At 38.2% G+C, this 12,629-nt stretch overlaps 1 protein-coding gene across 2 annotated transcripts in view; it reads left to right on the forward strand.

Moving 5' to 3' along the window:
* The first annotated feature begins 468 nt into the window (after positions 1 to 468).
* ARNT2 (aryl hydrocarbon receptor nuclear translocator 2) overlaps positions 469 to 12,629 on the forward strand; it is a 52,304-nt gene continuing 40,143 nt past the window's right edge. For both annotated transcript variants that reach the window (XM_072402725.1, XM_072402726.1), the window contains exons 1-4: positions 469 to 710; positions 5,190 to 5,237; positions 9,716 to 9,929; positions 12,382 to 12,595. In XM_072402725.1, the coding sequence (XP_072258826.1) occupies positions 484 to 710; positions 5,190 to 5,237; positions 9,716 to 9,929; positions 12,382 to 12,595 (703 nt within the window). In that variant the 5' untranslated portion in view covers positions 469 to 483. The remainder of the gene's footprint in view (positions 711 to 5,189; positions 5,238 to 9,715; positions 9,930 to 12,381; positions 12,596 to 12,629) is intronic.

Here is a 12,629-nt window from a genome sequence, read left to right on the forward strand (position 1 = left end):
CCCCCTAGAGGTTTCAGGCTCAGAGATTCAGCAGCATCTGCGATCGTCTGATGAAGTGTAAATGGACTTTATTACATCAGTTGTAAAGATGGCATTTCATTCCGAAGGCCTCTTCCAAGCCAGAGCTGGCTGTCCTCCCTGCTTGGATGATAGCTGATCCTAATCAGTACATACATCTTATTATGGGAAAGGTATATGCTGACCTTGGAGTCTTGCTTCATTATCCGTCTACCAAAACAATTTAGAGGATGACAGAGATTCAAATGTCATGTCCTGGAAGGAGGCCATGGTCCTTATTTGGTATGGCAGAGAGAAAAATTCAGATTATAAACCCACAGCAAATAACCACATTCGTTCTTCATTGTTATAACTTCGCCATGTGGATAAATTTGTAAAATAATCTGCTGGTCATTGCAAAGAAAAACTCAATACATAGACTGACATCCATGGTTTATTATAGCATCCTGCCATATTAAACATATAATGGCTACTAGCACTCAAGGATCTTTCCTTTACATTCACAACCAATCATCATTATTCTTGTGTCTCTCAGCAGACAAGATTCAGCAGAAACTCCAGCGTTGGTCAACTGGAGAAGGATTAGAACCACTGACAAGTTTTACTGCTGCCTATCTTCCTGTTGGAGAGATCCTGCTCACCTCCTTTGACCATTGCAGGACAAGAACGAGGGACAAAATTGTACGTTTGAGGTAGAGAATAGATTTACATAGGAATACCTTACTTAGCTGTCCCATTTTTCTGGGACAGGAAATTTAAAGTGGAACTAAACTCAAGATTAAAAAAAACACCTTTAATCACGCAGATCCGTCAGGAGGTTTCCTTATTTGGGCCCTGAGTCGTCAGCGCCAACATCTTTTTCTCTCTTCTTCCGGGTTCTTCTTTCTATGCCACCCAATATCACACTGCGCAGGCGCAAGATCGGTTACGTAGATGGTGAAAAAGATTGACAATATCACTGTGCATGTGTGAACTGGACAATTTTTTTTCTTCCATAATTGAAAGGGCTCCTTCTGAGATTAGATTGGATTAGGGCATGCGCAGAAGTAGCAGCCAAGAGCCTCCCAGGATGCGTGACGTAGGTATCCCGGAAGGCTTTGCACTGCCATTCTGTCTTGATCGCTGCTGTGATCAGCACAGAAAGAGGAGGCGCTGCACCCTTTTTTTTTTAAAATACAAGTTTTACCCTAAATAAAAGGGGTTTCTACCCTTTTTATGTAAAGTAAAAATTTTGAGTTTAGGTACGTTTTGAAGTAGGTTTTCCTGATGAGTACACACACAGTAGTTAAAAAGTGATAAAGGTTTTAAATCAACCTTTCTCAACCCTTTTAACGTGGGGAACCCTTGAAATACTTTCAGGTCTCAGGGATCGCATTCTATAATTACTATATCCACAGCTCACAGTATATTAGCATGGTGGTTAGTGGGAAGAATTCCTATTACATTGTTGGCCATTGGGAAGAAAATCACCCTTATAGACAGCCAAAAACATCATGAGAGTCACTTAAACTGACCTGAGAGGGACAGATTGCTCAAGGAACGTTCAGGGCAGGGTCCTCTGCTCCTTTGGTGTCACTGTCTGTATTTGTCTGTCTTGTAAAGCGCTCCATAATATGTTGGTGCCATATAAATACTGTTTATTATTATATTATTAATAATAATAACAATATTAATAATAATAATAACCCCTAGCAAACTCTGGAAGAACCCAAAGGGTTCACTATTATGTCCAAAACAAGCAACAGTTTTTTTTCCAGTGATGGCATAATGAAACCTAAAAATCTCTGAAAGTTCTCTGTACCAGTCAATGTTGCTCCTGCTATCTGCTGGATTAGAGAACATCCTAAGTCAGATTCCATAGCTTCAGATGTCTTCAGGATGAGATCATCTAAGGAGATGCTTGACCTTCCTAATTTTATCCAATTATTAGGATTTCTTCCACCATCTCTTCCTCTACAATATTCTTGTGATGAGCCTCATTCTTGGATTCAGTTTTTTATCGTATATCTCACATTTTGCATGCTGACTTTATAATGATAGACAATCACACAATTATTGTAGCACATATTCTATAACGAATACCACAGTCTCAAAGTGTTTGTGATGCCAAGAGCAAGAGTCCGATCTCAATTGCTCTTTGCAGGCTAGAAAATGAGCAGTTCTGGTCTAAGATTGTAAGCTCTTCGGGGCAGGGTCCTCTCCTCCTCACTGTCTGTCATTCGCAACCTCCTTTTAATGTACAGTGCTGCGTAATATGTTGGCGCTATATAAATACTGTTTAATACCAATAATGATATCACTGCAGAAATCTTTTTTTCAGTTCCTTTGTATATAACAGTAAACTCAACTCGTCATAACAAGCAAACCACACTGGGGGACAGTTATCAAGGAAATTAGTCACCAGGTACAAATCAGCACTTTGTAAAGTTTCTGCGACAGGTTTACAATGTATTTGTGACCCAGCTGTATGTATGAATTCCTCAAACAGATTGATTACTGAGCTTGAGACAGATTTCAAATTAAACAGAGACAGATTAAGAAGTGGCCCGGGTCAGGTTAACACAGGTGCGATTTAAAGCAGCTAAAGAAGGAATTTATGACTGAAGCTTTAACCTTGTAATAAATCTATTGCATGATCTGTCTCACTGCTCCTGCAAATCATTCGCTTGCTGTGCAAATTGATACATTTCCCCTGTTGCATTTTTCATTTTTCCCAGGAAAACAGAAGGCTAAGGTTGGAGGTAGCACCAATTTGTTCTAAAATTTTATGTGAATAGAGATGTAGTTTCATAGAGCGTATGTTTTTCATCTGCTAGCTTTGGAATGGACGCTGCTTGGCTATGAAGCCTTGGCTGCTGTTGCTTCAGAGTACTTGTCTTCACCTTATTTGTACCACTCCGCACCACATTTTCCCATCTGTACAGGGCCATCCCCTGAACTGACAGCCAGGAGGGTGTGCAGAGCTAACTGGAGAACCCGGCTAAACACACCTAACAAAACATACGGCAATCAGAAAGGTGGTGTGCAAGATTAGATTATTTTACATCAGAGCATGCACAGCCAAATGTGTGCACCAAGGGAGGAACATTACAATCACGACGTATATTGTAGAGGGAAATGGCAGCATTGCTTTGCTGGTGGTTGCTGAATAGGATGTGAGCTGTCAAACACTCTTCTACCTTTGAAAGATTCATTTGGGAATGAAGATTTCTCCTCCCTTCCGTGTGACTGAAGAATCGTCCGGTTATCAATGGGAAGAGAGGCGTGTGTTTGTTTAATACAAGCCCATGTCTCACATCTCTACTTTGTTTCCTGTTTCCTGGGCCAGGATGGTGGGAAAAGTCACATCACTGGCACATTCTGTGTTTCTACAGCATTGTACGACAGCACTTAGTCATATATCCTCCAGATAGTGGCCTATTCTTACAACACAGTATTCTGCTTCATTACTAGTAATCATTTTATGGGAAACTTTGATGGTCCTATGATCCCAGCTGCACTAAATATGTTTTTAATATGGTCTATCATACTGTCTTCAATGAAGTATTGGACATGATTAGCACTTTCTAATAAAAGAGTTTAAAGGAGGGCGAGCTAGTGGCAATAAGTTTGCAGGTCCCATGTGGTTTGTTTTTACCATGGACACCACAGTGGGTCCAATTCCCAGGGTCCCAGGACTAGGACACTATTTGCATAGCATATGTATGTTCTCCCTGTGTTTGGGTGGGATTTCTTAGGCAGTTTGAATTCCTCCTACAGAATTTATTTGTCTCTAGAATAGTAAATATGCGGTTAATTGTTGGATTTTGATGTGGGCCATATGCTTTTAGGATCCTATAAAAATGCTTAACTGTTGTAGTCTCTTTAGTCCTCCAATGACCTACCAATGACTTCCTCACTCATAACCTCATCACACGCACGGCTCCAAGACTTTTCTAGAGCTGCCCCGACTCTCTGGAATGGTCTTCCTCGGCCTATTCAGCTTGATCCTACTTTCTGCTCATGTAAAAGAGCTCTTAAAACCCATCTTTTCAAACTCACCTACCTGTCTTAAATCCTTATTACTTACCCACCATTCCATATTGTGTGATACTTCCCCCACCTCTTAGATTGTAAGCTCTTCGGGGCAGGGTGCTCTCCTCCTCCTGTGTTACTGTCTGTACCTGTCTGTCTTTTGCAACTTCTATTTAATGTACAGCGCTGCCTAATATGTTGGCGCTATATACAGTAAATCCTGTTGAATTATAATAGTTCTATGTAATGTAAAAAGGTTAAGGTTCTCATTTATTACTTATTTATTTCATTTAACGAAATTTGCAGATTTTAGTTGTAAATAGTAAATGCAGCAGCAATGTTAATTAAGCTGTCCATATAAATGAAGGCCAGTAACCAGCAATATGAGTATGGCCATATCTAAGAGAAGCATACAGAGATCTCTAATTGAAGTCATGAAGTAAGCATGTGTACATAATGTATGTTTTCTTTACAATAAGTTCACAATGACAGCCTAAAAATCTGTATATAGCGGTTGTACATGGTTTTGCAGAAAAATGGCAGTCAAGCACAAGGGTTTCTTCTCTCCATTGTGTATGGATTTGGATGAATACCTGGACACATGGTTAGTTGTGGCTGCCACTTGCAGAATGCTTCATCTTGTGGATTTTTACCTGCAAATAACTGTACTGCCTTCCAACCACTAATGTGTGTACATGACCATTAGGGTGAATGGCTATTTCACACATAGTGGTTGTTGGTGGTGTGGGGTTAGCCAGTGGTTAACCAGCAGTTTAAATTTACCTAAATGATTCAGTTGTCTGCAGATCAGATAATCAACCTTTATCCAGTAGATAAATCTCAACCTTTTTAGATGTTCATTTAGGAATATCCTGGTAATGAACTGTGACTGTGTTTTTCCATGAATATTATTATTATTAATATTAATAAACAGTATTTATATAGCGCCAACATATTACACAGCGCTGTACATTAAATAAGGGTTGCAAATGACAGACTGACACAGACAGTGACACAGCAGGAGGAGAGGACCTTGCTCAGAAGAGCTTGCAATCTAAGAACCATAAAAAGTAATATTTTATTTTAACCTTTCTAGCATGTATGTGATCTGCACTGACAGATAATATACTACAAACTCACACACTTTCTTTTAACAGAATGGAATTTGATGATGAAGACGGAGAGGGGCCCAGCAAATTTTCAAGGTAAGTGTTTAGGGTACTTTTTGATTGTTTCTCTCGAAATTCATATTTGCCTTTTTTTATATTATTTTCTCTTTGTTCCACAGGTAAAGTTGCAAGTTGCAGATACTGAAATGTAAGGTAGGAGATTGCTTCAGATTGCTGGTCCTTATCAGCGTAGCAGGTTTGTCATCCCCGCTGAGAGAGCTGGTTGTTTGTTTCCAGGTTTGAAGATGAGAGGGGAGCCATCTGGGCAGACATGACACGCATGCAGAACATAATGGTATACCTACATTACAATAATGACAGCCAGGGTATATTTTATCTGTCTCCGTCTTACACACTGCTAACCATCACCATAATATCAAATCTTCCAATTATTCTTCCATGCTGCAGTTGAAAAAGGGGAGAATGCAATTGGTTATAACAGATGACTAGAATACCTTGGATGCTCGGATTGTCATATAAATCTATATTTTTCATCAGTTCAACTAAGATATTGTAAAGCAATTAGAAAAAATGTTGTTGCATTAATATGCTGATTGCAGTCTAACGTACAAATTTACAGCTTTGCAAACAGAACCACCCTTATATCTGGTTGCATCAGTATTTTGATTAATTTTTTACACATACTTAACCCTGCTGTTAATTTTGCCTGTACATCTGTTTATCTAAAATAATGGATGTGATTTTGAGCTGGGTGGTTCCAAATGGACTGTGAAGCACAGATAAGTAGTTTTGGGGTGTATTGCCCTGGCTTGCCATGTGGGAGTTAGATTCCACACTTGTCAAAATTAATAGCTCTGTATACCTGGCAGCCGCTTACTGTCCTGCCTACATTCCTCTGTCATTCAAATATATAACATGCTGATATTCTGCAGGTCTTTCCAGCTCTAGGAAGCGAAAGGAGTAGAAGCCTGACATCCTGAAAGTGGAATATTAGATAACATGTCGTCCAGTCTGGTGGATTCCTGATGTTGAATTAGCCCAGCTGTGTATACACTGTTCTTTTCTATACACCGCAGCCAACCACCTTCACCCACGCACATGAGCACCTCGCTGTCACCGAGAACGCCTCTCGGCTTCAGTCATTTACAGGGCTTAGGTCTGAAAGCAGCTCAGGACAGCGCAGTGTGAAAAGAGAACACTTTGTATTAATAGATATTCACCTGCTGGTTAACATGAACTCTGTCAGCAAGACAGATTGCATACACCAGGATAAACATTATTTTAATCAGAATTTTTACAAAACCAAACATTTAACATGCCTCCCCGCAGTGCGGTTAGTCAATAAAGAGAAACAAGAATGTATTGCACAATATTCAAACAAAGTACAGTAAATCAACAATTCACTAAAAAAAAGCAAAGTTTAATTGCTCAGTATTGATGATGAATGTTCCATATAACAACATGTTTAGGCACCGTGTGATTGATTGCAAGAATTTTAATTTACTATGTGATTAAATTAGCATTTGGAGTCATTGTATATGATCTGTCTGAATGAAGCTTCACTTTTTAAGAGAACAAAATGCTGTCTTTATGGTGGAAGACCAGGAGCTTTGGTCATGCATACCAAGTTGATAGAAGAAATATTATTATATTTTTTAGCCACCTTGAATTGTTTAGACATTCAGATTTATTTATTAGGCATTGTATAGAATAATGTTTGCAAAGTCAGATTTTTACCTATCATCATTTAAAACAAAGAGAGATCATATAGTATTATTAACATCTAAAACAGTATTGTTAATGTTATTATTTTTATTATTAATAATATTAAACAGTATTTATATAGCGCCAACATATTAAGCAGCAGCGTAACTTAAATAGGGACATTTTTAATTGCCTGTTTTCCTATTAAATAAACCTCAAAATTTCATTTTATCTAAAGCCAATTTTTATTAGTTTTGGATAGAGGAGAGAAAGGGTTATAGTCCCGGTCAGGTTTGCATTGCCATCTGTGTCTCTGCTGGGGAGATTACCACTTTTGATTCATGTGACAACCTGGATCAAAAGTGGTAAGCATGTTACATTTACAGTAGTCAGCAGAACAGGAATAGAGAGGAACTCCACCAAGGAACACCTGTACTGGTACCAGCTGTCTTTGGTCTAGTATACATGAGCAGATTCACTGCCAGTTTTTCAGTCAACCAGCCAATGCAATGAAAGATCCAAAACATTGCACATACGTATATGATATTCTGCCGTTTTGATTTTTTCAGATTTGAATGATCATTGTACACAACAAATGATCATTCAACATGTCAATATGTCTGATACATCCATTGTAAATCCAGAAACTGGTTGCCTACAATCACTTCTGATTTCCCTTCACATCCACTTTAGATCATTTTATTAGGTTTAAAATAGAATGAGAAGTGAAAATTGTCCCAGGTATACTAATCCTTAGGCGACAGATTTACATCCTGTAATGTCTCCATCTTAGGCAATTCCATTAAAAAAATGCATTGGTCTACCATTCACATACTTTATCCAGGAAAATAAAAATTGGCTTTAAAAGTTCTTTAACGTTAGATCATGTGACTTTTTTGTATTTCTTTTCTATATCTTTTAAAGGCTACTTACTGAATTGTTTGTTGGATTACACAATGATGTCTCTGGACTTGTCGACTGTGAAGATTCCTTGTTCTGTTTTTGTAAAACTTGTTTAAGAAAAGAGTGCTTGGACATGCAGCAGTTCACTTATTACCTAAATTCAATGTGGACAATCAATGGGGTTGTTTTAGAGAAGGAGTAGAGGCTGCTCATTAGCCAGAGGGAATATTCACCTTACAAAGGGTGTTTACACATATCTTAGTTAATAAGGTGAATCTAAGGCTGCTTACACATGTGCAATAATTGTCATTGGAAAGGATCTTTTACGATCCTTTCCAACGACAAAAGACTGAATGAGCTCTGTGCATACAGTGTCGTTCTTCTGTATAGAGAGGGGAGGACAATTCTAGCATTCGTATAATTGAATTTTTGAAATGTGGTTGAATGATGATTAAAAACGCAGCTTCATTTATTTATTTATTATTAAGTAAACATTCATTTTGCAAAGTGACAAATTCTGTTTGCTAAATGAACAGCTTCTTTACCTTTATTAACTCCATTGGTCTAAGTGTCCTTGATGCAAGGCAGCATATACATTTCCCAGGTATAGAATATGACACCAAATTTACAAATTTTTACTGACAATAACTTAGTGACCCCAATTTTATACTCCCTCTTCAAGAGATTATGTGCATGTGTGTAAACTTTTTTTTTTTTTTTTTTACAAAGGTTTTACAAAATCAATATCTGGCATCCTATTCAAAAGTAAAAACATTCTTAATCTTGTTCCAGTCTTCTCCACTGCTTCTCTACTTGCCTCATAACAGAACCCCCTTGAAGACTATTAGATAAAAATCTGGACATTTTGCACATAGCATCCAATCAGATTGAGGCTACCATGTTATAATGCAGGTTGGAAACATTAAGCTAAATGTGATTGGTTTCTATTGGCACTGTTCTCAGATTCTTTTCCTGTGTTTATTCATTAGGACTGCTGATCTGCTGACCTAGGTACAGCACTAGAGCTGCTTTGTTCTTTTGTCTTATACAACATATAATGCTTAATATTTGGAATCAAGAGTGATGCATTTGTTTCTCAAGTCCAAGTTGTGCTGCACTTGCTGTGTAAGTACTAGGAACCATTTTTGTATGTCTCATCAGTGACCATTTCCAGTTCTCTGAAAGCTGTTTGTTGGCACTGAACGGTAAGTGGGTTTGTGCATGACACTAAACTAGACCAGGACACACTGACACAATTGGTGACCTGCTGACATGTACAGCACATGATATTCTTCATCTACAGAATCTTCACCAGTGTTTTTTCAGCTCCTGTCCAAAACACAATAATTCAGGTATGACTCAATAGGAAATTAATAGTAAAGATGTTTCTTAAATTGAATTGTTTTGTAACGTTTCAATTACATGAATGCCTTTCGCAGCCAATGTTATCGTACATTTAGTTCATTGCATTGGTCTGCAACCCAACTTTAAAGAAAGGCATTTAAAGATCTTAGAGTTGTGACTGAGCATTGACCTTTAATGTTCCAGCAAATTTATGAGTGAACCTTGACCTAAACCCATCAGTCTATTTACTGCTGAAGTGTCCTGCAGTTTAATACACTTCGAGGCCCAGCAGCAAATTCATTAAATAAACAAACTTTTATACATTTTAAAAATAATCCTGATAAAAAAAAAATATCTAATCAGACTTTGGAATGTTTTATGAACAAGCACAATTCCAGCAGGTTGTTAGCAAGATTCAAATGAGATGGAAACTGAAATGGAAGCTGAACAGACACTGATAAAGACTCTTGTATACTTACTTCCTGTCCAGTCCCACAAACGTGTGTTTGTTGGGTTGCGGGGACCGTGTCCCTGGACGGCTCTGCTTGGTGCTGATTCTTATACTCTTCCGTTTTTTTCTCCTGCTCTGATTCTGCTTTCAGAGAGAATCACAGTGAAATTGAAAGACGTCGGAGGAATAAGATGACACAGTACATCACAGAGCTGTCCGACATGGTTCCCACCTGCAGTGCCCTCGCACGCAAACCTGACAAGCTCACCATCCTGCGCATGGCTGTGTCCCATATGAAATCCATGAGAGGGACAGGAAATAAATCAACAGACGGAGCTTATAAACCCTCCTTCCTAACAGAACAGGTGCTGATGCTTTGCAAATTTTCCTAATGATGTATGCATACAAGGCGTAATAAACTTGCTAATGACTACTAGAATTTCACCAGAAATCTAACCATTAATAGATGTGATTGGTTTAAGAACAACTCCAGCCAAAATGTTTTTGTTAGTTTCATACTGAGTAGGAACAAGGTTGCTGTGTATGTCCTTTTTAGGGAGATTACCAGTTTTGGCAACACCTTTTGGTTGTTTGGGTATGGCAGTTCCTCTCGAGGATATACCATGGAGTGACAAAACACCCAAAAAGGACAGAGACAGAATTAAAAAAATATTACAGTGCCAAGATTTAAAAAAATCCGGAGTTGGGCTTTAATGTCTGCCTTAGGATATAATTGATAGCTGGTGCCTCAGTGCATTAAATATTTACAGCATCATTTTCTGTATGCTGGACCATTGCTGGGTCTCTCTACATATCACTGAGAAACAAGGTATCAAACACAATTTTTATCAATTGCTGGAAATCCAGGTCAGTAGTTAGAAATGTATATTTTAGTGTGTTTGTGATTATGCTTTTCAAGCACATTAATTATTGATGCTGAACTCCAGGCACAAAAAAATTCATTTACACATCTTTCTCTATAACCATAAAGGATATACATTAGCTTGTGTTCACCAAATACCTTTACAAACCCAAATATTACATTGTTAATGTAGCAGTGATATTATAACTGTGCTTAGGTTTCAAGAAAAAAAGTGAGAGCAGACAGGTCACATGTCCTTTGTGCTATAAAATACATTTACCTGCCAGAATGCAATTTTTTTTATTACGCTCACTTGTTCTTGCTCTGGTCGTAGGCACCACCATCTTTACTCGGTACTCTTCTAGTTCTTCAGCCTCCTTGATTGGCCTGGTCAGATGTATCTCCCATTCTTGTGCACTGGATTTCTGTTTCCGGCTGCCAGGGTCATGTCAGCAACATTATACACACTGAGCTGAGTTGTGTTCATTGAAACATCAAAATTGCAAAGAGGCAGGTAAGTTTATTTTATTGCATAAGAGACATCACCTGTCCCTTCTGCAATAACAAACCTGCCTGCTCACACTTTTTCTTGTTAAGGTTCAGATCCACTTTAGTACTGCCTGCTAAAAATACAGGGGGTAGATACAAGACCAGTCATCCTGCTCAAGGAGAGAGATCAGCATTGACTGGTCCTATTTAAAGGAAACGAAATGTTCACTCTGGATTTGTGCACAGATCTAAAAGAAATACACAAAGCACGCCAAGATCCAAATAGGAATGCACACACCTCCAGCATTTAGACAATGTTTGCCTATCCTGGAGTTCAGCTTTATTACTAGTTTAAATTAGACCCACTGAGTTTAAGGTCAGTTAGGGAGGTATTAACACAAATGATTGTAACACTATATTTGTACAAATAGACACTTGCATAACAAATAAAACTTAATTGACTTTGAGATGTATAAGGTACACTTTATATACTGTGCATGCTTAAATGTTTTTTTGAAATCTGAAGTGAGAAAAAGCTTCCATTTTTGAGTCTGGCTTCAGTAAGAGATCAGCAATCACAGCCTACATGGTTCACAGCCTACATGTTTCCTTTGAAACCGCTGCAAAGCAAAATACCTAAGTAAGGAGCTTGAATTGGCAGCCATCATTCTACAGGCTCCATGTTGCACACTAGTTCAAAGTCAGTGAGGTCACCAGTAGGGAAACTAAACAGGTTCAGCATCACTGCCTTTGAATAAGTGTGAGGTCTGGGAGAATAACTGCTTCCATTTTAGGCTTCATGCACAGGTATTTTGGCTAATGACAGGTTGTCTTTAAATATTCATTCAATATGCAATCATCAAAACAAATGAATATTATCCCTGTAAACAACCAGCTTCAGCAAAAAAAAGCAGGATTATATTTGGAAAGGTAGGTGGTATTTGCTGTAATTGCTTTTATTTTTAGCAATGTGACTGATATTTTTAGCTCTTTTTGGCACTCATTGCAAAAAAATTATTATAATTATTGTAATTATTAACGTAAAGGGTGAACTCACATAGGTGATATATGGTAGAAAACACATTACCAAAATGTATGGTACTAAATGCATTGTTTTGTACTGCCATGCATTTTGAATGCCAAACCAAATGCATGTACCAAATGAATGGGCTACCTCAATGTAGCCCATTTTATAATGCACAGGAAAACATGTCAGTGTGAGTTCACAACAATGTGACCCCACCTTAAATATTTATTGATGGTAAATTGTGGTGGAATGGTTGCAAAATTTGAACAAACTAATTTTACAAACTACATTGCTTTATTGAAAAGTAATGCTTGTTAGGAGCTCCTGCACCACAGTTATAATTTTCTCTTCTATTAGTAGTTTATAGACCATTTAATTCCAGCTCTTCAGTGATGTTGGTTCGTGTACTCTTTACTTGTCATGTTTCTCTTTTTACCAGGAGCTGAAGCATCTAATACTGGAAGCTGCTGATGGCTTTCTGTTTGTAGTGGCAGCAGAAACGGGTAGAGTCATCTACGTGTCGGACTCGCTCACTCCTGTACTAAACCAGCCTCAGTCAGAATGGTTTGGAAGTACTTTGTATGAGCAGGCACATCCCGACGATATTGAAAAGTTAAGAGAGCAACTGTGCACCTCGGAGAACTCCATGACAGGTTGGTTCTAATAAGCTTGTAATTTGGCATAAAT

The sequence above is a fragment of the Pyxicephalus adspersus genome, chromosome 2, assembly GCF_032062135.1.
Source record: "Pyxicephalus adspersus chromosome 2, UCB_Pads_2.0, whole genome shotgun sequence".
NCBI lineage: Eukaryota > Metazoa > Chordata > Amphibia > Anura > Pyxicephalidae > Pyxicephalus > Pyxicephalus adspersus.